This window comes from Moschus berezovskii, chromosome 17 (genome assembly GCF_049115385.1).
Source record: "Moschus berezovskii isolate FMDL1 chromosome 17, NW_MosBer_1.0, whole genome shotgun sequence".
Lineage (NCBI taxonomy): Eukaryota > Metazoa > Chordata > Mammalia > Artiodactyla > Moschidae > Moschus > Moschus berezovskii.
The window spans coordinates 14,505,526-14,532,627 of NC_142476.1; the positions used below are offsets into that span (position 1 = coordinate 14,505,526).

General features: G+C 43.7%; 1 protein-coding gene across 5 annotated transcripts in view; it reads right to left on the reverse strand.

The window, feature by feature from the left end:
- PTPRC (protein tyrosine phosphatase receptor type C) overlaps positions 1–27,102 on the reverse strand; it is a 133,989-nt gene that overhangs the window by 64,657 nt on the left and 42,230 nt on the right. For 3 of the 5 annotated variants that reach the window (XM_088845214.1, XM_088845216.1, XM_088845213.1), the window contains exons 3-4: positions 6,601–6,627; positions 2,292–2,483 (exon numbers count right to left, since the gene is read on the reverse strand). In XM_088845214.1, coding sequence (XP_088701340.1) covers positions 2,292–2,483; positions 6,601–6,627 — 219 coding nt within the window. The remainder of the gene's footprint in view (positions 1–2,291; positions 2,484–6,600; positions 6,628–27,102) is intronic. The other 2 variants (XM_088845215.1, XM_055418964.2) reach the window with 1 other exon arrangement.

A 27,102-nucleotide genomic window follows, 5' to 3' on the forward strand; every position in this document is an offset into this window, starting at 1 on the left:
CTCTTCAAGGGAACCTACTCTTCCCAGTGACGTGATCTCAGAGATGGTGTAGGAGTGGCGATCACAATTTGAATGAGGTTAATTGATTCTAATAGATTTTTTATTAGTGGACTTAGCGACCTGGACAGAAGTCCCTGATGGGACAAAGTAGACAAGTCTGTGTGACAATCACCCCTGCCCTCACTCATGGTTGGGAAGCATCTCGGAAAAAGTCCTTCCATTCACAACTTTTGAATTTGTCGAATCGCTACATCTCCAGATCTTTTTAGGGCTTTCCAGGTGGCTCCAAGGGGTCACAAAGAGTCAAACACAGCTTAGCAACTGAACAGAAAAAGGTGGCTCATGGTTGAGAATACTGCCAAGGCAGGAGACGCAAGTTACACCGTTCAGTCCCTGGGTTGGGAAGAGCCCCTGGAGAAGAAAATGGCAACCCATTCCAGTATTCTTGCCTGGAAAAGTTTCCACAGCAGCTGGAGTCAGTGAAATGGGGTGGCTGTTTAAAGGGGTGGATTGCCTGTCATGATTTTTATCCCAAAGGAATGGTTTTAATACTTCAAAATAATAATTTGATTATTGCCAAGATTATTTTTCAGAAAAGAAAATGTGTTTTGTTTGAAAGCATATGAAGGTTTCCATGTTGTTGTGCCAGAGCAAGTTAGTATTTTTAAAGAATTCATCCTTATGTCCAATCCATTTCCTTTTAGACCTTTTTTTTTAATCAAGCTTTGCTTCATAGGTAAATCTCTGGCTTTAATGGTTTTGGGGGGAAATTGTGGAAATAAAAAAGGAGTAATGTTGTGTGTGTGTGAGAGAGATAAAGCAGGGAATCTCTGAAATAGAAAACTTTGTGTGCTGTGCTATTACTCAGTCATTAAAAAAGTTTAGCATGAAACTAGACATCAGCTCCCTCGTCCTCACATTCCTTTCGTTAAAGGGGATTTGAACACTTGCCATGTTTAGGTAGGTCACAGCCACCATGCCTGCCCTGTGGTTGCAGGGGGAAATGGGATAAAGATTAAATATAAATTATTGCAACTGCTATAGCTGCTGCTGCTAAGTCGCGTCAGTAGTGTCTGACTCTGTGCGACCCCACAGACGGCAGCCCACCAGGCTCCCCCGTCCCTGAGATTCTCCAGGCAAGAACACTGGAGTGGGTTGCCATTTCCTTCTCCAATGTATGAGAGTGAAAAGTGAAAGTGAAGTCGCTCAGTCGTGTCCGACTCTTTGCGACCCCATGGACGGCAGCCCACCAGGCTCCCCCACCCCTGGGATTCTCCAGGCAAGAGTACTGGAGTGGGGTGCCATCGCCTTCTCCGATAACTGCTTACCACAACCAATAAACTTCACTGGGATGGTACTCAAAACTTTGTGTGTGCTATGGACCACAGTTCTGTGGTGGAGCGACCCATGCTTCTGTTTCAAGCTGAGACTGATGACCTAACTGAACAAATAAACTTCTTCTCTTTAATCAGAGCAGGTCTATTAAACAGTTTGCCTCAGAAAGTGGCACCCAGCACATTATTAAGGCAAAAAGCAGGAACAGTCCTCAGGATGGTCGGTTTACGCGGCAGATACACTTGCAAACGTAACATTAAACAGAGAACCGACAGCTCATTGGTGTCCCTGGATTCTAGGAGCCTCAGAGGCTTTCCCCAGCAGAAACAGCTCCTTCCCACGCACTCTGTCAGTTTGCTACCAACATGGCCCTGTTATCTTAAATTCTACTGTTGGGACTCATGTCCCTAATTAAACAATTTTTTTTAAATGCAAGAATCCCTGGAAGAAATCGAAGAACAAAGCTGTATTATTAACCCTCAGTGTGATTAAAAAAAAAAAAAATCAAAGGTCTGTCTCCAGTGATTTTCTGATGTTGAGAACCAGGGATTGAACCAACAAAAGCTCTACTTGGGGTAAAAGCCAGGAAGGGTGAGACTGACAGCCTGAAAGGGGGCGTTCTGACTCTCGGAGGGCTACAGACAGTCTAGGTGAGCAGGATCCAGGAAAACGAGGCTGCACGTGAGCCAGAGGACACTCAGAACCCGGCCCACATCCATGCACACCCCGGTAGCACCTAGGGGGCTTCCCTCCCCCTGCTTCTCCCCAACAACAGGCTTGGTGACTTTAGTCCGCAACGTTCTACTAAAACCAAGATATTCTACACCTCACACGCTTCAGCGAAATCACAGACACAGAACCCAGAGTTTAAAGACAAACTGTTTTGATAACTTTAAAATTAAAAAGAGAGAGAGACGAGTTTTCCGAATCCCGTGTCAGTTAAGATCTCTGCCAACCTGTCACCGCAGCACTGTCACTCTCCCGAGAGCTCAGGGGTGCTTTCGTGGTGAGACTGTCCGGACTCGTAGGAGGCGAGGCCCCTGAGGAGTCTTCTCCTCGTTCAGAGATGTTTGTGGGTGAGAATGCAGTGGTGGGAGCAGGTAAGGGGCCTCCTGGAGACGGGGCAGAGGGCTGTTCCGTCGTGTTCCCTCATGGTCACAGGAGGTGCAGGAAGGAGAAAAGAAGCACGTGAGTCACGCCCCAAATCATCCCGTCTGAGTCTGCTGACTCCCCCGCCCCTTACTGTGTACATAAACACACACGCATAGACGTAAATGTATACACACACCGTACTGCCAGGAGCCGTGGTGTACATGTGTATATGGCGTGTGCGTGTGTGCGTACATATGTGCGCACGCATGTATACAAATAAAGATGCATGCAGAGGCATAGAGAGAATACGCAGACATATGTAGAGCCAGCTACAAAACCGGGCTAAAGGCGAGAATAGGGAAATGGAATCAAAAGCAGTAATTCCCTCCCTGCCTCTTACGTCACTGGTGGATTCTGTCCGAAGCACTCAGGTTCAGAAGGATGAAACACAAAATGTGAAGCGGATTAAAAGAAACTATAGAAGATTAATCAAGGGAAAGGATAAAGAAAAATAAAGTTGGAAGGGGTTTATAAAGTTGGAAGGAGGGCTAGGGTACCAGCCACCTCATGCGAAGAGCTGACTCACTGGAAAAGACTCTGATGCTGGGAGGGATTGGGGTGGGAGGAGAAGGGGACGACAGAGAATGAGATGGCTGGATGGCATCACAGACTTGATGGACGTGAGTTTGAGTGAACTCCGGGAGTTGGTGATGGACAGGGAGGCCTGGCGTGCTGTGATTCATGGGGTCGCGGAGAGTCGGACACAACTGAGCGACTGAACTGAATTGAACTGAAGGTACCAGGAGATAAAAAGTGAAAAACAAATGTTCTAGATGCATACACTGATTTTTTTTAATCAATCAGATTCAAACGAAGCACAGTGTCACGTGGCAGCCTGGATGGGAGGGATCTGGGGGAGAATGGACACATGTATATGTATGGCTGAATCCCTTTCCTGTCTACCTGAAAACCATCATGGTATTTTTAACCAGTTATACTCCAATAAAAAAAAAGTTTTAAAAAATTAATAAAATGGAAAAAAGAAATTCAAAAGAGTGAGTAAAAGACTGGAAGAGAAAGTTCACAAATATGCAAATGACCTAAGTCTACAAAACTTTTTTTTTCCCATGATAACAAATGAAACCTCAATCTGAGACGCTGAGGTAGCATTTCCCCCAGTTTCAGTCCACTTCAGAAAAAAGAAAACTGTGACGCGGGGGCGGTGGAGTAGAACGGTGCCCCCCGAGATGAGCGCGCAGTGGGACAGGCTGCAGGCAGGGCGGGCGAGTGCTGTGTGCCCAAGGCCACCGCACGCGCGACGCTTCCTCGGAGGGCAGGCTTCCTCATCTCAGAGGCCGGGAAGTGAGCCCGTTGCTTAAAAAAATAAATAAAACAGCACGGTGATCTCTGACTATTGGGATTATAGAGATCCATTTTTTTATGAATTTTCTGTTTAACCTGTGTTTGCTTCTATGAATAGCAAATTTCATGTTATGCAACATCTATTGCATGAAGAGTTGAGTTCTATCACACAAGCATTTTGATTCATTCAGTTCAACAGGATTAGACAAGTGAGACTAGCACAAAAATACCGGAAAAAGGAGAGACACGGGGGAGGGAGGCGCAGAGCCCAGAAGGACAGAACTCGGAACAGAAACGGAAGATCCCGGAGGATCAGAAAACAGAAACAGCAAGGATGGAAGGACTTCGCAGCTTCATTCACCAGTGTTCAAGGTGACGTGAAATCCATTTTTCACTAAATATCCATGAACTCTGCCTGAGTCACATGGAATTGCCCCGAGGCCAGAGCTCGAGAAAGATCACAGAACTAGCCTGTGGTTACAGAAAGAGACAGTGCAGTTGCTCCATGTGTTCTTTGCCGGAGAAAGATCCCAGTCCCTAAAATTTCATAACCGAGGACATCACAAATAAGGCTTTTAATTATCAAACTTTCATCCACAATGACAGGAGAAGGCAATGGCAAGCCACTCCAGTACTCTTGCCTGGAGAATCCCATGGACGGAGGAGCCTGGTAGGCTGCAGTCCATGGGGTCGCTACGAGTCAGACATGACTGAGTGACTTCACTTTCCCTTTTCACTTTCACACATTGGAGAAGGAAATGGCAACCCACTCCAGTGTTCTTGCCTGGAAAATCCCAGGGACGGGGGAGCCTGGTGGGCTTCCGTCTATGGGGGCACACAGAGTCGGACACGACTGAAGTGACTTAGCAGCAGCAGCAGCAGCATCCACAATGACATGCCAACACATTCAATTGAGTAGTAAGCAAGTGGGACCTTCTTGTCCTCAGCATCAAGTGCTAAATCTAAACTTTGGGGTCTCTCATTGCCAAATGTCGAGTGACAGGAGGGGAGTGGGGCTGGGGGGAGGCTGGAGGAGGAAGAGGGGACGGGGTGAAGACAGAAGGGAGGCAGGAGCTGAAGATTCTGCCCAGTAACATCAATCCACAACCATCACAATAGACTAGACCAGTTATTCATGTCTTGTTTTTAGGTTAAACTAACTCTTGAGAGTCCCTTGGACTGCAAGGAGATCCAACCAGTCCATTCTAAAGGAGATCAATCCTGGGTGTTCATTGGAAGGACTGATGCTAAAGCTGAAACTCCAATACTTTGGCTACCTCATGCGACGAGTTGACTCACTGGAAAAGACTCTGATACTGGGAAGGATTGGGGGCGGGAGGAGAAGGGGACGACAGAGAATGAGATGGCTGGATGGCATCACCGACTTGATGGACATGAGTTTGAGTGAACTCTGGGAGTTGGTGATGGACAGGGAGGACCTGGCGTGCTGTGATTCATGGGGTTGCAAAGAGTCGGACACGACTGAGCGACTGAACTGAACTGAACGTTGGTGTTGGCAATGTTCCAATGAGCCCTTCTGCTTTCAGGAAAAGAGACTGGTTCCCACTGATGGTATTCTCGTACTTGAGAGAGAATATTCTGGCTTGCATCCAGGGCCACTATTTTCACTTACCCTGGTTCACCGTTTGGAGGCTTGTTGTGGTGGGTCCATGCAGAGAGCATGGAAACTCTCTCAATAAGGTGAGGGTCACCTACTGTTTTTAAAATCTACTGTTTTAAAAGTTTCCTCTCCTTTCCACCCCCTTCCCATCCCCTCCGGCACAAGTAACCAGTTTCTGTGGTTGAGACGGACTTACTCTTCTGTAAAAGGTGGGTATGTCAGTCGGTGGAATAAACTGATCACAATCTTTCATATATGACTTTCATATATTTATAAGACCTCTCTGCCATGGGCTAAAGTTTCTTTAGGGAGCAGATACATGTATGCCTATGGCCGATCCATGCTGATGGATGGCAAAAATCATCACAGTATTGTAAAGTGATTATCCTCCAAATTAAGATTCTTTTTTAAAAAACCACAAACAATTCAGAGGAGATTTCAAATGTGCCTCATTGGAGCTGTGCTTTATAACTGTTAAACCAGGGTTGTCTTAGGGACATCACCTGTCTTCTTAATGCATAATGTCACCCATATGATTAATCAGGGTACCTATAACATATTTTCAATAACAATAACATTTAAGCAGTGTAATTTATTTTTAACCAGATGTAACCTATTTTTTCTCTCTCCTTTGATATGTGAAATATGTGAATTAATTGTCAGCATCGTCATTGCTTAAATTTAATTTACCTCAGGATTAGGACACTTGTTAAAACAATTTGGGTGTGACAATAGAATTTGGTAATGATTATTTAAAATATCTCAATACTGCCAAAACTTTTCTGTTCAAGGAATTTATGTATATATATATATATAATTATGTTTAGAATTCTAATTTATCATATAATTCCCTAACTATGAAGCTCTGGAATCTGACCAAAATAAATTGATTTCTTTACAGTGATAAAATTTAAAAAGAGATTGAAAACTTGCCATATGGTTTACTGTCAGGTATAAGAAAAGCTATAATTTATACACAATAATTCATCTACAAATAATAATATGTTCAGGTAGTTATAAAACTTCATATCTTACAAGTAGGAATATTAAGAACAAGAGAATGTCAAGGCCATTCATAATTATAAGGCTTGTCTGTACAAAACAATTTCACTAGAATATCATAGAAAATTTTATCAACATTAAATATACAAAGTTAGCAACAAAAAGTAAAATAAATGAAATGTAAATACCTGGAGTGTAAGGAAGAGGAGTGTTTCCTGAAAAAAGGAAAACAAACATCTCTTAGAAAGTTTCAAATTTCACACATACATATGTAAATACGTTACACATATATAGCATGCCTATGTTAACTCACATTCACACAGTCACCATGTTCAGTACCTTTCTCCTGGTGAAACCATAGCTATTCTCTTAATGTCATGTTTATAAAGCCCAAGTATGTCAAAATTACACTATTAATATTAGTTTTTTCTCGGGTAAAATACAAATAATAGACTAAAGGAGAACTGCTGAAATTAATTTCAAGTCTGCAAAAAAAATGTTTAAAGGACTTCTGGAAAGTTTTTCCCAAACGAATCCCTTCATTGAGATGATAAGTATCGATTGCTTGCTGTGTTTTGTACATTATGCCACCTTCCAGGATAAAATACGATCAAGACAAAGAAATTCCCTGCCCTCCGTGAACTTAGTCCAGTCTGAGATATAGACAAAAAAAGAAAGGGAAGAACAGTGAAAAGCCACACAGTGTGGCGACAGGCGAGAGGAAATAAGATACAGAAAAGAGTGTGCGGATCGCCTGATTCGGACTCCCAGTGTTGCTGGCTGGCGGGTGGAGGAGGTGTTGGAGAGCGTTTCTTGGTACATTTAGTCTGTGAGCTCAGGGGTTGTGGTCAGCTACCGGACTGGCGTGACGAGAACTGGATTCCAGCCCATGGGGCAAGGTGTGGGTCCACCCGCCATCTCAGTAAACAACTACTGAATACAAAGATCCTGTCCGTTCTCGCCCAGAAGACGGGCAGCTGACCTTGTGAGAGGGTAGCATAATGGATGGGCCAGTATTTAAGCTACTTCCTGCCTCGAGATTTTATTTTCTGAGGACAAACAGATCTGAAGAAACCCTCTCCCCTCAGAAACACCATCTGAGGTGTATCAGCAAGGAGGGTCCTTGAATTACATTCCCTCGTTTGCTTTTCAAAATAAAACATATTCTTGTATTAGGAGATCAAACCAGTCCATCTTAAAGGAAATCAGTCCTGAATATTCCTTGGAAGGATGGATGCTGAAGCTCCAATACTTTGGCCACCTGATACGAATAACTGACTCATTGGAAAAGACCCTGATGCTGGGAAAGATTGAAGGCAGGAGGAGAAGGGGATGACAGAGGATAAGATGGTTGGATGGCATCACCTACTCGATGGACATGAGTTTAAACAAGCTCCAGGAGTTGGTGAAGGACAGGGAAGCTTGGTATGCTGCAGTCCATGGGGTTGCAAAGAGTCGGACATGACTGAGCAACTAAACTGAACTGATTTTATAGATACACACACACATATATACTATACATTATTTATATAATATTAGCTTCCCTGGTGACTCAGATGGTAAAGAATCCGCCTGCAATGCAGGAGACCCAGGTTCGATCCCTGGGTTGGGAAGATCCTTGGAGGAGGAAATGGCAACTCACTCCAGTAGTCTTCTTGGGCTGCAGAATCCTATGGACAGAGAAGCCTGGCAGGCTATAGTCTGTGGAGTCTCAAAGAGTCCAACACAACTGAGAAACTAACACTTCTCACTTTCATATATATAATATTCATTACACATAAATATTTAAGAAAATATTCAGACACTGCAGCAATGTAACTGGAAAAGACACTTTCATTTCCATAAGCCATATCCACTAGACTACATATATATTTTTTTAATATTTCAATTAGTTTTTAGAATTTAGCTACAATTTGCAAAGTAGGAACACATACAAAAACAATCTACATGAAGTAAACTAGTCAAAAATCTAAGTAATATGTAAAGGACGTGTGTGTATGTAAAGTGTGTTAGTCACTCAGTTGTATCTGACTATTTGCAGCCCTATGGACTGGAATCCCCCAGGCTCCTCTGTCCATAGGATTCTCCAGGCAAGAGCACTGGAGTGGGTTGCCATGCCCTCCTCCAGGGGATCTTCCCAACCCAGGGATCAAACCCAGGTCTCCGGCATTGTAGTCGGCTTCTTTACCACTGAGCCACCAGGGAAGCCCCTCTAAAGGGCATATCCACGCTCAAAAGTCCTCTGATGACTGTTCCATAAGTGGACACAACAGATACTCGTGTGGAGGTTATCTCTCCACGTGAGATAAAGAGAGGAGGGGAATTCCCTGGGGGTCCAGTGGTTAGGACGCCACACTTTCACTGCCGAGGGCTCAATCCCTGGTTGGGCAGGGGAGCTAACATCCTGCAAGCCCCGAGGTGTAGCCAAAAATAATAACAATGATAACAACAAAAGCATGATAAAGTAGAGGAAGGTTGAAAGTATGTCAGCATTGAGAGGAGACTAAACTACCAACTATCTGTATAGTTTGTTGATGTCCCATCCTAAGTGGCAATTCTTCCAAAATTATATAAGCAGTGATTTCAAGTGTCTGTTGCATTTCATGCATCAGAAGATTAGCAAAATCACAGGCTGAAGGGACTCCGCTGAGTCCTTTTCACTAAACAAGAAGACCTGGTGAGAAGGGTTGTGCGATATTTAACTATGTCACCCTTTAGCCATCTGGTCAATGCGTTTGGTCACTGAGGGATCTGACTGGCTAACGAAGCTAGTGCAGTTACCTGTGTTGTGTGACATAGGCAGGCAGCTCTCTTTATACCCAAGTTCGTGTGTGACTAGGAGGCAACCACCTACTGTTAGCGGAATCAAACAGACCTGGAAAAGCAAATAAAATATCTGCCTAAAGCACTTAGTAGCTTGTGTATGCCAGGTGCGTGTTTAATACTGTGCATATGTGCCCAGACATTCTGTTGTGTCCAGCTCTTGGTGGCCTCGTGGACTGTAGCCCGCCAAGCTCCACCGTCCATGGGATTCTCCAGGCAGTAATACTGCAGAGCATTGCCATTTCCTCCTCCGGGGGATCTTCCCCCCGCCCAGAGATCGACCCTGCCTCTCTTGCATCTCCTGCATTGGAAGGAGAATTCTTCACCATTGAGCTCTCTAGAAAGCTGTTTAATATTAGGAGCTTGTGCTAATACAAATAGCATTACAATAGGTGTCAAACTTGTATGAACAATACTGGGAAAGTCTGGAAAACAGGTGACGAAAGATGTGTGAAACAGCAGTAGGAATTATGAGGGCACATGCTCAGGATGTGACCGTCAAGAGAAGGTATCAAGATTTTTCCATTCTTTTTTTTTTGCATTGAACAGTCTCTTGGGTTCCACACACATATCATATCCAATAAATATAATAAAATAGAGCACCATTAGATATCAAGTGTTTCTGTATATTATAATTTGACTTTTTCTGTTCTGGGAATAACATTTCCTACCCTTTAAAAAATATATGTATATATGGTAAGAACCAGTTTTCACCGTTTAGGACAAAGGACTATTTATAAGTATTCCAGTAGGTGGCAGAAGAGCACCAAAAATCTGCAAATCATTTCCTAGCATTCCCATCCCTCTGCTGTGAATCACCCTCAGAACTGACTAGGTACATTAAACAGATGCAAATGGAGATAACAGGACACTTGATCTTCAAAGCCATGTTATTCTAACACATGTCTTGTTACTGAATTTACCTTTCCCAATATGTTTCTTTTACAACTCAAAATGTTTAACTGATTGCAAATCAAAGTTACCTTGAAGTCACACCCCTCGGTCCCCCACCAGAGATTTCAGCAAAAACTAGGAATCAATTGAGTGAAAATGACATTTCAAAAGACATACGTGAGCTTTAAACACCAACTATTCCTATCACCACCACTGCCCCAACCCCCTACTCCCTCAAAAGGAATGGAACGCCGTTTCCAAAGGGATCTAAATCTGTCTCGTTTGGCAAATCTAAGAAAGGTACGAGGACAGAGGGGTGAAACAGAAGAGATGAAATAAACTCTGATTTTCAGGATCCAGCCTCCAATGAATGGCTGCATGTTTTGAAGGTTAAAAATGCACATCTGACCTCTGTAAACATAAAGGCAACATAAAAATGGAAAAGGCAAATCAAGACCAAAAAAAAAAAAAATACAGGTCAGGTAAAACAGATATGTACGGTTTTCCTTGCTTACTAAGGCATGATAATAATAAAACAGAATAATAAATATAAAAGGATTCTATCTTAACTCATTATTTAAATGTATGTTCAACACACAGCAAATCCAACAAATAAATCCAGTTACTACGTATCTATGGAATAAGTCTTCAAGCAAGAGACAAAGCATTGACTAGACTTCAGGAAATTGTAGGAAGGAGTCTCTCCTTCCCTCCTTCAGTAAATATAATAATTAGAGCAACAATTTACCAAAAAGCTGTGTCTTAGACACTCTGCAAGCCTCTTTACATGTTTTTGCCCTTAAGCATCCCAGCAAGTCAATGAGTCAGCAATTATTTTTCGTGTTTTATAGGGAATGAAACTGACACTGAAAGGAGCTTAGTAAATTATTCAGTTACACACTGAGCAAGGGGCAGATGTGAAGGAGGCTGTCTGATACTAGTTCTCCTATTTTTTATGCAGGATTTGTATTAAAATATTGCTTACATTTTTTAAGTGTCTAAAGTCCCATGAATAAAACAGTTGCTGCGTACCACCAGAAAATCATTTTAGATATTTCAACTGGTAAAGGAACATAGGATTTTAATATCTATTGACATGGAGCTCTTTTGACAGATAAGGAAACTAAGGCTCAGTGAGTTTAAATGCCTTTCTGGTTTCATGCAATTTAGAAAGACTCGGAGATTTATTGGTGACTCAGTGGTAAAGAATCCACCTGCCAATGTAGGAGACGTGGGTTTGATCCCTGGGTCAGGAAGCTCCCATGGAGAAGGAAATGGCAACCCACTCCAGTATTCTTGCCTGGGAAATCCCTTAGACAGAGGAGTCTCGCGGACTACAGTCCGTGGAGTCACGAAAGAAGAAGACATGACTTAGCAACTGAACAACAACAACATGATGTATAAGCTCCGTCAATTAGCACAGAATTTCAACATCCCTTTGGGGAGCCTCATTCTTAGATACAATGGGCTTCCGAGAAACACAGACTGAAATCTTCAGGAAGGGCAGAGACCAAAATAAACAGAAGAAAGACCTGGGAGAAGCAAGAGCACACAAGGAGCAGACAGACCCCTGAAAACTGCAATTCTTCTTCTCAAAAAGGAGACGACATTGAATCCATGAACAGAAGAAAGGGCACTGAAAAGCAACGTTTCAAGAACAAGAAAGGAGGTCAAGAGATACTGGCTAAAATCTTCAGGAAAAACGAACAGCAAGACAACAGAAAATACCTGTTAAAGAAGGTCCAGTAGCTCCGTGTCTGTGTCTCCTTCTGGAGATCTGGAGGATGCTGACTAACAGGTGGAGGGCCGGGGCCTGACCTTACCGTAGATCTCCCAGTCCCATCTCATCAGAAACCTCAGAGTAGGTGGCATTGTCCTCTTTTAACAGAGGAGGTCTCAATAAATAAATACACGCAAGGCTGAAGAGCTCCTAGCAGAAGGAGTTTGGTTTTAAATGCAGATATGATTCTAAACAGAGAAGGCACTGGCACCCCACTCCAGTACTCTTGCCTAGAAAATCCCATGGACAGAGACCGGTAGGCCGCAGTCCCCGGGGTCGCAAAGAGTTGGAGAGGACTGAGCAACTTCACTTTCACTTTTCACTTTCATGCATTGGAGAAGGAAATGGCAACCCACTCCAGTGTTCTTGCCTGGAGAATCCCAGGGACGGGGGAGCCTGATGGGCTGCCGTCTATGGGGTCGCACAGAGTCAGACACGACTGACGCAACTTAGCAGCAGCAGCAGCATGATTTTAAAATGTCCCAGGCTTATTCAACTACACACTGCCATAAGGGAAACATATTTAATGCTCAATCCAGTAGTTACTCTAAAGAGACCCACGATGAGTGAAATACCATGTATGAACCATCAAAGCAGGATTCAGAGTAAGTCACACAATGAAATTTATTTTTTAAAAGCGCAAATTGCTGAACGATGGCTGTAAAAGAGGTAGCTTCTTAATCAGAAACAAGCAAACAAACAAAAGTGACGGGGGCACATGGAAGGTGAGGAAGGGTGTGAGCAGAACTGTGATGAACTAACAGGACCAACACCCAGCTGAGCGACAGCCCTGGGGGCCAGCAGCTACAGCCTCACCTTCCAGGGCCTGCGGACTCCACCCCACCGTCAGGGAGCAAAAGATCCCACATGCCTCACAGTCAACCAACCCATTAAACAGAAGCCATATTGTAAAATTCGTTAAAGGCTTTAAAAATGGCCCTCAGAAAAAAATGCAACCTTTAAAATAAAAATAAATAAATAAAACCAAGCTGAGACCTTACCCTTCAGTGTGTATGTGTGTGTACTCAGTAGTGTCTGATCTTTGTGACCCTAAGGACTGTAGCCCACCAGGCTCCTCTGTTTGTGGGATTTCCCAGGCAAGAATAGTAGAGTGGGTTGCCACTTCCTTTTCCAGGGGATCTTCCTGACCAAGAGATCGAACCCATGTCTCCTGCATTGAAGGCAGATTCTTTACCACTGAACCACCAGGAATCCCTTATTCTTCAGTATTTGTACCCAAATCTTCAAAGAAGGAAAAATAAAACATTCCTGAAAATGGTTTCCTCATCTTATGTGCATGCTTTAAAACTAAACAAACAAGCAAAAAAGTCTGTGATCAAACCTACATCTCCTGAAAGAAGTGGGATGTGGGAGAGAGAGGGCGGTGGGTGGGCTTCCTGGGGCCAGGGGTTGACAGCTGGCTGCAGGGCTGGGCACTGGTCCAGTTCTGGGTCAAGGTCCATGACTTATCGTCCACAGAATTTTTTTAAAAAAGGAACCAAAAGTGAAATCCAAGTTATAGTGGGTTGGCCAAGAGGTTATGGAAAAACCCAAATGAACTTTTTGGCCAACCCAATACTATCTTCTAGTGAACTAAACACTAGATAATGGAAATAAACAGGAGGACACTAGGTTGCAGCAAGTCCGCCTCACCAACCTGTCTCCCCTCTGGCAAACAGGATCCCTAGGTCTGCCAAGGTTGCCCAGAAGGGACAGGAAATAAAAGCAGAGTCTGATAACACGCGCTACTAACTTCTCATTTCCCCTTGCTGAAAACTCCGAACAGAAACACTTGATTGACTTTCAAAATCATTAAAGGAACCGGGCCTAATGGGAAAAGCTCCCCTTTCAAACAGAAGAGGTTCTCAACACGCTCTTCTCATCAGAAGGCTGTTTGCACAGCGAAGAGCAGCCTAGGTGGCTTTTCTGCTCTTGTGGTTTCTCCTCCTCCAGGGTACTTCTGTTTTTCTGATTCTGAGTCTTTATAGGAAAGGAAGAGGTGTAGCTGTGCGGTTAAGCGCGCAAGCCTTTGCAAATGGTGCAGCGTGTTGCCATGGCAGCGGCGGCAGCGGCCCAGCTCGGGGTTAAACCACAACTTCTCTAGTTGATGGCGAAGCCGGCTGATAAGACAATGAGCTCGTGCTGCAGCCCTGAGTTTCAGAGCTCTTTGTTTTTGTTTCAATGAAAAGGTATTTCAAAGGGAAGGTTGAGAATTAGGAGGGTGGTTTGTCCCCCTTGGAAGCACTCCATTTGGAAAGGCGTTTGCAGATCACATTTTAATGAAGAAAAAAAAAAGTTAAATCCAAGCTCCTCTTCAATAAAGTAAAAAGTCACCCTCTCTTGGGCCCGCAGTGAAATTGGATTCATTAGTTACATAATGCAGCTTAGAGAAACAGGTTCCAAAGAAAAAAGTAAGACAGACGTGCTTATTTGTAAATAGAATTCGCACTCCTTTAACCTTAAGATTATGAAATGACCAAACTGAGCAGAGGTGAAGATATTTCACCAAGTGCAGAGTTCTTTATCATCACCTACAAATGTTACTCTCCCGCTACGACATACCACATCACACCCTTTGCAAGCAGATGTTCTGAGCTAAATATGTTCAGCAACTTCCTTAATATCACACTCGAAGTGTCCTGAAAGGTCATGCCTGAGAACCCATAAATGTATAGGTGCATTTTGGTCCCTCAGCCACATTACCAACAGGCTTCAGCCCCGGTTAGTAACCATTTTCCATGCCAAGTGTTTCTACCAACTGCCTTGGGTTTTAGCTAAAGACAGTCAGTTCCTGATGTAGAAAATGTTAAAAGAATATAGGAACATCCATAAATTATCAGCTCTGGTTGGTAGCCATTTTCCATGCTGAGTATTCTACCAACTGCCCTGATGTTGCTTTTCAGTTGCTAAGTCGTGTCCAACTCTTTGAGACCCCGTGGACTACAACACGCCAGGCTTCCCTGCCTTTCACTGTCTCCCTGAGCTTGCTCAAGCTCATGTTCATTGAGTCCGTGATACCATCCAACCAACTCATCCTCTGCTGCCCCCTTCTCTTCCGGCCTTCAATCTTTCCAACTGCCTTAGGTCTTAGCTGAAGATAGTTAATGATACATAAAATATTAAAATAGCACATGAACACCCATAAATTATCAGTCCTGGAAAAGGTCATGAGATCATTTTTATTGAATGTTTTCAGGAAGATTCATATTGGGTCAGTTTCTTGAGCCTTTGTGTGTCAGGAAATTTTCCTCTCTCTTAAGTAAAAAGGAACGTTTTTGGAATACCTACTCTCTTTGGAATATCTCTGTGGGGTGTTAGAGCTCTTGCTTCATAAATGAGAAAACAAGGATGCTGACAGTTTGAATAAATTGAATTAAATGAACACACAGAGTGAGTAAGTTAACAGTGCAAAAACTCAGTCCCACCTCTACCAGACAGCAAAGAGCAGACATTTTTTATCAACCACATAAGGCCACCCCCTGGCACTGTAAGATTCAGAGCACACATTTCACATTACTCTTGAACTGTGGCTCATACTCCGTGAATACCTAATACCTGGGCTCCGAGCTTCTTTCCCCAGCCTTTCCCCTAGTCTGACTCTGACCACGTCCTATTTCACCAACCTTTACACTCGGGCCTAAACTGTGACCACCCACCCCCCCATTTTCCCATGCATTTTAGATACAGCCATGAGGAGTCCACTTTTACAATGTACTGATATGCTTTATTCTTGTTAAAATAACTCAGTAGAAGATTCCCGAATCTTTACTGCTATTATTGAAAGCCCTTCCCAATCTATCTCCAAATTGCCTTTCCAAGGACATTATCAGTATGCTTAAATGAAATTACTTATTTAACTTCAAATTCAGTTTAAGTGCAATTTATTGCAACCAAATAGGGTTTCAGCATACTTCCCCACTTCCCTTTCAGCTTTATTTTACCCTAACCTGGAATATCTTTCCTTCTTTTAATGACCCTGAATCATGGCCATCCAAGACTTGATTCAAAATCCAAACTCATGACAATTTTCCCAGTCGCTCAGGTCACCAAGGTCTTCCAGTGTTTAGAATAATAATGATGTGTGGCACTCATGGGCATACATATCATGAATAAAATTATCTGTTTAGTTATCTCTTTACACGGAATGTTAAAGTTAAGGTCATAGTTGTTTGGAACAGCACAGGGCAGCTTGAATCTCTTCATCTCCACTCTCCAGCTGTGTGACCTTGGAAAAGTGACACACCCTCTCTGAACATCAGTTCTCCAGTTAATCTATAATCTCTACTCATAGGGCTGTATGTCTGTTAGGTAAGACAATATGAAGCACTTAATGAGTGCACTTGCTGCTGCTGCTGCTGAGTCGCTTCAGTCGTGTCCGACTCTGTGTGACCCCATAGACAGCAGCCCACCAGGCTCCCCCGTCCCTGGGACTCTCCAGGCAAGAACACTGGAGTGGGTTGCCATTGCCTTCTCCAATGAGAGCACTTAGCCCCTAAGTAATCACTGAGCCCTTCCTCACTTAGGGACTTAACTGGATAACGACCGCTGTTTTTCTCACGAACACCATGATTATCGCCTTTGGGAGTCTGACTTGTTAAGTCTATCTGTGTTCCTTCAAGTTGCTGGTGAATGGTTAGCCCTTGCATGTTACACAGTGACTACTTATTGCAGGTGAATAATAAACGTCTTGGGTTTTAGTCTTCACACAGCTCGCACATGGCAACACAACATTGAGCAAGTAATTCTGAAACTCATTGTGGGACATGGGATGTGTAATTCCTCATTTCATAACATAGTATTCTGGTTCCTCTTGTCATTTTCATGTGCTTTCAAATTTTCCTGCACATCTCTATGTCCTGCAAGGAAGAACAAAATGCAAAACTATACCCACAGCAAACTGAGCTTTGCATTGTATTCACAGTGACCTGGCGTTGAGTCCTAGCCAGCCACTTAGGACCTTGAGCAGACTGAATAATATCTGTGAGCTTTGTTCTCCTTGTGTGTGGAGACAGACTCACCACACCTCATGTACGTGTAGGTACAAAGAAGGATTAGATTGAGTAATACCTGTGGAGGGTTCACAAAATGGACAGCAGGCACACAGTACTGTTGAATCAATGTCACTCTGCTTTTTTCACTTGGTGACCCTCAGTAGTCCTAATTTTCAGAAAAGAGTCAGGAATCCAGGGGTAGTTAAAACTACCGTTTTAAGAGGCTCTCAGGGTTGAGTCATCTATTCATGTAATTGGCACTCAAAAGCTCATTTTATTTTTCATTATGAGTTGGGTAAGAACCTATATGTGCCTACCATCTTGAATTCTCCATTTTTGTAGAACTTTTGTGCAGTTAATGCAACTTGTGCTGGGGAAGAAAGGAAAGACTCTGAGTTCCACCCAGAATATGCCATGTGCCCTTAGCACGGACGTGCTTTTCATATCCAGTGCTGTGTCTTCTATATTTCTTTTGCATGCTCCCCATCCCTTGGATGAAGGACTGTTGCTGAAGCTCCAATTCTTTGGCCACCGGAAGCAAAGAGTCAACTCATTGGAAAAGATCCTGATGCTGGGAAAGGTTGAAGGCAAGAGGAGAAAGTGGCAGAGATGAGATGGTTGGATGGCATCACTGACTCGATGCACATGAGTCTGCACGAACTCCAGGAGGTGACGGAGGACAGAGGAGCCCGGCGGGCTGCACGCCATGGGGCTGCAAAGAATCGTGACTTAGCAACTGAAAAACAACACCCCTGGAGGGCTTTGAAGAAATTTTATCAGAGAAGGGCTTATGAGTGAAAATAAAGATACCAGCCCTCAAAAACATTTGGTTTCCTAATGACCCCTCAGCTTTGATTTCTATCTTGGGCAAGCAGTGGAAATGGCTGGGTCCCATGGGTGCTGAGCCCCAGGCCTCCCTTCCCAAAGGTGCTCAGACACCAGCGCCATGCCTTCTGGGACCCAGCCTTCCAGTTATCACCCAGAACACTATATCCCAGAACCCCTCACCCACTGACACAGATCTTAAGTTTGACAATTGAACAAAAACATACATGGTAGTGATAGCCCATGAAATCCACTGACACAGATCTTAACTTGGACAATAGTGATAGCCCATGGAAGACTTTTCTTATTGCCTCTAACTTACATTTATAGGATATCAGAGGCTAACGCAATATTGAAATACCAAGTGGTCCTAAAGAACTACAGGGGTACTATACAGCTCAAGCTTCTATGTATCTCTGTCCTTTGTAGAGTTAATATAGCAAAACTGTAGATAAATTGTATGCACACCTAAAGATAATCATAGCAGTTTGCTGGACGGAGATAGTGCGCCTTCTTTTCAGCCTGACATCCATTTCACCGGCCTCCTTACCGACTGGCCGAGGCATTGCCCAAAGTCGAAAGCATACCAGGGGCTTTTGTGCAAGCTATGCCAAGGTTGTCACTCTTTTAAAACCTCCAGACATGGCTTCCTTAGACCTGAGTCCTCAAGTGTCCAGTGCCAGCTCGGGGGCCCAGACAGCATGTCAACTCGGTGTATTGAGTTGAAACTGGTTTGACTGAATCGAGTTATTAAAAAACACAACAGCATCGGTGGCCTAAACAAAATGCCTCCTCGTGGGTCTATTTCTCACTGCAACTGCGTCTTTACTTACTGTTCACACTAAGGTGCCATTTTCATCTCACAGAGTACACATACCCTCGAGTTTGAGGTGTGGTCCTCAATCCTGAGGCAGGAGCGAACTCTGGGCAGGCAGAGCTCTGGAATGGTGCTTTCCACAGGCTTTGGTCTTCCTTTTAAGTGAAGTCAGCAGTGACAACAAAAATTAGCCCACCCATTTCGGATCCAGGAATGAAGCCACTGGTCAGATAAAGGGGGCATTCAGGGTAGGAAAGCCTGAGAGGTCCTCTGGTGCTCCAGTGGCTATAAGGCATGGGTTCAATCCCTGGCCAGGGAACTAGAATCCTGCAAGCTGTGAGGTGTTACCCAAAAATGTGTGTGTGTGTGTGTGTCTAATAAAATAAAATGAATAGAGATACTTTCCTTCCTTTTATAAGTGATAAAATGATCCAAGGAAACCAAACCTCATGTGTTTGAATTTTCAGTTCATTCACACGTTTGCATAACTTATACCTAATTTACAGAGATGGAAGAATCATTTTTATGCCTGATCTATAATAAAGGAAATCTGGTTCAGGGCCTAGTGTGTCATCTCATGTCATAGAACAAAAAAAGTATACTTGGGCTGAGATAATTCTTATGGAAATTTCATGAGAATTTCATAGATTTAATTTTTTCACATCATTTGTCTCTTTATGAGAATCTATTCCAGTTCCCTAATGAGGGGGAAGGTGAGGCCAAAATTAAGTAAATTACTACTGTTAATGAGATGTTATCAATGTTACATGTTTTTTTAAAGAATGAAAGTTACACGTGAATAAGATAAAGGTAGATTTGAGCACATTTAGTGAGAAAGCACTGGGTTTGTTTTTTTTTTTTTCTATTATGTTCTTATTTCATAGTCTCTCACCTATCTCAAAAAAAATTATGTTTTCTTTAAAATTTAGATTTTGTCCCTGATAGCTTAGTTGGTAAAGACTCCACCTGCAATGCAGGAGGCCCTGGTTTGATTCCTGGATCGGGAAGATCTGCTGGAGAAGGGATAGGCTACCCACTCCAGTATTCTTGGGCTTCCCTTGTGGCTCAGCTGGTAAAGAATCCAGTTGCGATGCAGGAGGCCTGGGTTCAATCCCTGTGTTGGGAAGATGTCCTGGAGAAGGGAAAAGATACCCACTCCAGTCTTCTGGCTTGGAGGATTCCAGGGACTGTATAGTCCACGGGGTCACAAAGGGCCGGACGAGACTGAACGACCTCCACTCACTTTCACTTTCTTACAAAGATGAATCACATATCAGAAAACTACAGCTACTACAATCTCACTGTGAGTAGAATTGAGAAATAGTTACAGTGTTCCAAGGATGACTGGAAAAACTTTGTTATCACTGAAATCAGGCTTTCAGATTACAGAAACATTTAAATGAAATTCACATGCTATATAACTGCTAATAGATTATTTTAAAGAATTATGCAAACTAGTGGGGGCAATGCAGAGTCTCCAAGAATGGAGTGGGAATTCTGGTAGAGTGGTTTTGCAGCATATGGTACGATTAAAGCTTTTGGCAAATTAAATAGAGTCACTTTGGTATATGCATGGGGAAGAGAATCTAGAAGTGTATGCATCATTATATTAACTAATAAATATTAACTGCTTACCTTACTGTCCATCAATTTCCATATTTCTGTGTCTACCTTGTTATTGGGCATATATTATATTTGTAATCAGAAAATTAATATTGACTGTTTGCTAAAGAAGTTCATTTAAAACTACAATTACTCTCTATATTTTCTGCTAATTTGTTTTGAGACAATGATTGAAAGACTATGAAACAGAACATAGCTATGCTTTTAGAAGTTAAGGGTCACATTAGACAATATCCTCAACTTGTGGATTCTTAAAAACTGTGCTGACAGTTATAATCAATGAGAACAATGGATCCACTGTGAATCTTAGAACATGTAGCCACGTCTTTTGAAGATGGAGAATATAAAATAGAATTAGGAGAATGAGAAAATATTTGAAATGGCTTGGAGCATCCCTCTAGTGTAGAAATGACAGCAACCATGATGATGAAGATGACGATTCTAGTTAATGTTGATTAAGCCCTTGCTCTGCTAGCATGATGGACTTCCCCGGCAGTTCAGTGGCAAAGAATCCACCTGCCAGTGTAGGAGACACGAGTTTGATCTCTGAGTTGGGAAGACCCCCTGGAGAAGGGAATGGCTACTCACTCCAGTACTCTTGCCTGGGAAATCCCATGGACAGAGGAGCCTGGCAGGCTACAGTCTGTGGGGTTGCAAAGAGTCAGACACAACTTAGCAACTAAACAACAGCAACTGCTAGTATGACACTGGGGAGCTTAGACAGATAGTCTTCCCTTTATGTGGCATCCTGACACTCTGCTCAGCCTTGACTCATACTGATAACCTCCCTCCCTCGCTGCTCCTCCAGATAACACCAAAGCCACTAGGTCTTCAAGACCATTATTTCTTTACTCTGCGTCCCACGGGGTGCTAGGTGGCATCATAGAATTACCATGGACTGGCTCACCATGCAGACAAAGTGCCTGGCCCTGTGGTCCGGGCCACAAGGGCAGGCAGCTCAGAGGCTCTGCCTTCCACCCGTGGATTTAGGTCCTGAAAGTAAGGTTTGCCTTCTTATCTAAATGCTAGGTGGATAGGACCTGTCTGGCTGTGGTGTGGTGAAGATGAGGGATCCATAAAGACTCAGAGGCGGAGTAAGCTTCCCAAGTCTCAGGCAGCTGCTTTCATTGCCAGGGATGCAAATGTGAAGCAGAAAAGGGCCAGCTACAGAAAGGTCACAGCAAAGACCCGGTGGAAGTTTCCAGAAGGAAATCTGTAGCCACTGATACTTGTGTGAGGGCGTCTGTGATGGAGGTACTACCTGAATTTCAGAGGGGAGGTCAATGCCACGTTGCTGAGGACAAGTCTCTGCGGTAACAGCCGAGCTGCAGAGTGGCACACATGCCACTGGGAGTCACAGAACCCCAGTGAACCCCGGTGAGCCCCGGGCTTCAGCATCGTTGCGAGCAGGAAACAGCACACTGTGAGTGATAGTGCTGAGTTACTCAGTCCTAAAGGAAGCTAGTTTAACAATAAAATCCTCTTGAAAATTACTTATCATTAGTATCTATGTTCAAGAGAGAGCATCACAGTTCAGTTGGTCCACCAGACAAACCCCAGTTCAAATTCATTCTACAAGACCCCTGACCAGTAACTCTTCCAAAGTTTCAAGATCATGAAAAACAAGGGAAGACGTTAAGAACAGTCACAGGTCCAAGGAGACTGGAGAGGCCTGGTGAATAATTACTTCTCTGGACTGGATACTGCAGAAGAAGAAGGGGGACATTGGCGTTAAACACTGGTGAAATCTCAACGTCTAGTTCTCAGTTTTGACAAATGGACCGTGGTTATGTAAAAGGTTAAAATTTGAGGAAGCTGAGTGAAAAGTAGATGGGAACTCTCTTTGCAACTTTTCTGTGAATCTAAAATTATTCCCCAATTAAAGGTTATTTTAAAAAGAGTTTTATTTTTATGCTTCTGAGAAACATGAAGATTTTCTTGCAGTCTTACGTAGAATTACTTTTGTGGTTCAGAGGCACTTTCATGGCACATCTGGTAAACGTTTGCCCTCGTGGCTCTGTCTTCATGGAATTGCGATGCAGACGCTGTAAATAGCCACTCGGAAAAAGGCCGCATTGGATACTGTGCCTTGTTTTAGGAATCACAAAATTTCAGGATTGAAAGATACAATAAAGCTTACTTAATCATCTACTTAACATGAAACTGCTTTAGAAAATCCCTGCACACTATGTGTGAGTTCATTCTTAAACATCTTTATAGAAAATGTACTCACAGATTTTTATAGATGTGGACACAGCATCCATCACCTAAGAGAAGTGATAGTGAGTTTGAGATAATTGCTCCAGGTGCCCATAAAAAGAGGACACGGTCTCTAGGCCAAAGAGTCAGTGTCATTTCTCCTGCAGGTAAGGAATAAGCAAATGTGGGGAAATAAAGCCTTCGGGTTAAGAAGATAAATCTGGATTCTGTTGAAAATATAATTGTTTTCAAAGTGGTCTTTGATTGCTACTTTATGGTAGCAGATGAATACATGCGTTTACCAACAGAGTTTATAAATTACGCTACTTATTTTTTAGAGTCTTTAGCCCCTACATGTTTACACAATCCCCCATAGCATGAAAGTCATTTAATTAAAGCAATGTTTGGAGAGAAGTATATCATGAACATCTCCCAACTGTAAATTTCTTAAATTTGGGTTTGCTTTTTAAAAAATATCAGCAGAGTAAATACATGTATGAAGTGAAGTGTTAGTTGCTCACTCGTGTCCGACTCTTTGTGACCCCATAGACTGTAGCCCGCCAGGCTCCTCTGTCCATGGGATTCTCCAGGCAAGAAGACTGAGCGGGTTGCCATTTCCTCCTCCAGGGGATCTTGCTGACCCAGGGATAGAACCTGGGTCTCCCACTTTGCAGAAGGATTCTTTACTGTCTGAGCCACTAGGCAACCCTATATGAATAGATAGATAGATGGACAGACAGACAGATGGATATCACAAACCAAAAGATTTATTTGTGGAGAAATTCTGTTTCACTCTGAGAGCATATTATGTAGTCTTTCATCATACTTCGTTAATTTTCAATAAGAGACTGTATTCCTTACCCTGGAAGAGAGATAAACATGAACTCTTTCATTTTCTAAATAACAAACTGAGAGACTGGGGCTTTGCCCCTTTAAAAGAAACAGCCCAAACAGGGTCTTCTTGTTTAATAAAATCCAATGTTTCACTGGGAGAGGCACTGGCACCCCACTCCAGTACTCTTGCCTGGAAAATCCCATGGATGGAGGAGCCTGGTAGGCTGCAGTCCGTGGGGTCGCTGAGGGTCGGACATGACTGAGCGACTTCACTTTCACTTTTCATTTTCATGCATTGGAGAAGGAAATGGCATCCCACTCCAGTGTTCTTGCCTGGAGAATCCCAGGGATGGGGAGCCTGGCGGGCTGCCGTCTGTGGGGTCGCACAGGGTCGGACACGACTGAAGCGACTTAGCAGCAGCAGCAGCAATGTTTCACTGATAACTCACTCAATACATATTGTCAAATCCCTCTTGTAGACAAGACGCCGTGTCTGTGACACCAGGGAAACACAGGCTCTGGTGTCGGGGACGCACAGCCTAGTCGACGTGTGGTCCTAACGACACTGGTGCGTGCACAGCCCCCGTCACGCACCCGGCCCTCTCTGCACCGTCCCCAGTGTGTGAACGTGCCGCACGTATGAGCTTCCTCGCTCACTGCAATCATGCGGGGTGTGTATGATCATCACCCTGACTCTAGAGATGGAGAAGACACGGTAAGGTACAATGAATAATTTGTCCAGGCTTATTCAGCTCGTGAGCAGCGGAGATGGGATTTGAGTGCAGACAGCAGGGCTTGAAGTCAGCTCTCTTCATCACTGGGCTGTAACCGCACGGCACCACACTAAGTGCCTTAGTGGAGCCAAGCACTGCTGACCACGGCAACCGACAGACAACGCCTAACCCGATCCCGGGGGGGACAATGGAAGATGCCCTGGAAACAGCAGTATCTAAGCTGAGAAGGACAGGCTGGAGCTGGCCAGGGAGGAAAGATGAGTCTTTCAGAGAAAAAGAACAACGAGGCCCCGCGTGGAGAACCTAGAAGATTTCAGAAAGTGAAAGCAAGAGGAGAGGTAGAAAGGGCTGGAACCTGGAACGAACCTGCTCTGCTGCTGGAAGGACCTCCTATTACACACTCTTCTCCTCGGGCAACAGACCCGGGGGGGCGCTTTCAGCAGTGGGTGGCCCATGTGTGGATTCAGAGTGGAGTTCAGGCGAGACAAGGGCACAGGGTGGGAGCCTGCCCGATGCTCTCAAAATGCTGTTAAAATACCTTCCGTTGCCACTAGCGGGGGGGGGGGGGGGAAGAAACCCTCAAACAGAATAAACACCAAGGAATTTATTGTTTTCCCCCAAAGGGTTAATTCAGTGGGTCCACAATGGTATCATAGCCCAGGTTCCTTCCGTATATTCTCTGACATTCACAGGGTGTTGACCTCACTGCCCTCAAGGTCTCAAAATGACTAGGTGCCACCATCTCATAAAATACCGACCAGAGACAGGAAGGGCGCCTCGCCGTCCCTTTCCAGAGACAGGAAGGGCACCTTGCCATCCCTTTGCTTCTTTTTAAACCTGAGGACGAAGTCTCCCCAAGCCCACTTGATGTCTCGTTGATCTAAATCACACCCCTGTTAAAGGGAGAAGCTACTCTGACCTATCAGGTGCCGTCGCCTGAAGCGGCCAGGTCTAACTGAACTTTATCGTACGGAAAGCCATAAACAGATGAACAAACAAAAGAATACAAAACCAACTTCTGTCTCTAAAAAGTTCTCATTAGCAAGAAAAACAGAGGTGTGGGGGTTACAAACTCAGATGTTTCTCTTTAAAAAAAAATAAAACTTTTATTTTGTATTGGGGTATACCCATTAATGGGCTCCCAGGTGGTGCTAGTTAGTGATAAACAACCCACCTGCCAATGCAAGAGACGTGAGACCTGGGTTCAGTCCCTGGGTTGGCAGATCCCCTGGAGGAAGGTTTGGCGACCCAGGTCAGTATGCTCACCTGGGGAACCCCATGGACAGAGGAGCCTGGTGGGCTACAGTCTATGGGGCTGCAAGAGAGTCAGACACGACTGAAGAGCTAGTACGCACACACGCATAGCTGTTTAACAATGCTGTGATCATTGCAGGGGAACAGCAAGGGGAATCAGTCATACATATATGTGTATCCATTCACCCCTAGACTCCCCTCCCATCCCAGCAGCCACATGCCATTGAGCAGCCTCAGATGGTTCTACTGTAGGAAGCCGAGGGGGCTGCGTCAGAGCCGTGCAACCAAAGTAGACAGGAGTGAATATTTTGAGACATAAGGACTGTCGACTTGGGGGAATGTTTCATAAGTGAAGGCTAAGGGGAATGGAGACATTCAGAATAGGTTCTAAGTTTCTGCCTTCCAAACTGTGTGACAACTGATAGAATTCCCTGGTTCAGGGACTACAAGGGCAGAGTAGGTTAACGGAAGAAGGTTTTGAGTTGAGTTTCGGTAAGGCTGTTCTGAGATGCCTGGGATATCGGTTTCAGGTGTCTGGTGTATAATTGGACAACTGGGTCTTTAAAGCAGAGGAGACAGCAAAACCGGAGACAGAGACCTGGAAGCCGCCACCTTCCAGACAAACGGAGCAATGGGAGTGAGTGATCGCTCCCAGAAAGACATCAGCACCAGTCATTACGGAGCCAGCAGAGTAAAAGGAGCCAGAGGACTGAGATAAGGAAGAAAGCCTAGAGAAGGTGGTTTCTTGTTTCCTGGAAACTAGGAAAGAGATTCAAAAAGAAGAAAGCCAAACATCTGGAGAGGTGGAGTAAAATAAATGTTCAAGCTTGGTCCATGGGATTTAATTTCCTAGAAACTGGAAGATGGGGGGGGGGGGTGATGTTGGTGTGTGAACGTGAGTAGGTGTGAGAGGGAAAGGAGTGAGGTAGGCGGGTCGGTGAAGGGAAGTGAGGGTGCTGACGCTGAGGCTGGAAAGCATCTTCACACGGCCTGTGAAGGAGACCACAGAGCGGGAGAAGGAAGGCCTGAGAGACGCGGGGTGGAGGGCGGGCTTCTTATTTGTCAGTTACACTTTCCCTGCAGCTGCTTCTCCCAAAATCGTGTTCTGACGATCACCTGGACGCATTGTTCCCGCACCTTCATGGAAGAAAGCTTTAAAAAAATGTAATGTAATTATCTCAGGGATGTAGCATGTACTAAATCCATTAGGAAAAATTTTAGGCTTTTGAAGCTTTGTTTTTAAATTTTAAGTGATGAATGTGTCCAAAGCTATCTTGTGTTGTTTTTTCTGTGTGTTTCTTCAATGGTTTTTCCTTATATTAAGAATCTTTAAACCTCAAACTGGCCTAGGTTTCATATTTAGGAAGTTAAATACAGTTTTTATGTTTAATAGGGCTGTATAACATTAATCAGTTATCATGAATTTTGGCTTCCAGTGTTTTTCAGTATCTTACATAGTTACCATGAATTTTAAGCCTGTGTCTTTCCTTAAAAGTGCTAAGGAAATAAAATAATGTGAAAAGTTGAAAAACAAAGGAAAATATTTTAAAAGAAATATTTGACTTTTAAATCTAATTGTATCATCTCTAAAGAAGTAAGTCAATTTACGTCTCATCCTTTATAACTTGAAAAACTCTTGATCAAACAAATCAACTAACCCCCTGCACAAATGACGCCTACTGGTAGACCTTCTAAGTTATCAAATGATTTCTGAGTGAAACAAAGGGGTTAATTTTTTTTCCCCTAAGCCTAGAATAGCTCTAGTTAAAGTCAGTTACAAATATGCTGTCCTTTTCGCCATAAACACACATAAACCCACAGGCACACAAAATTCTCATCTGCTAAACACAGCGGTTCATTAACAATTGGTTAAAGGTAATATTAAAGACCAGTGGAAGTAAAGAATGAGGATTCTC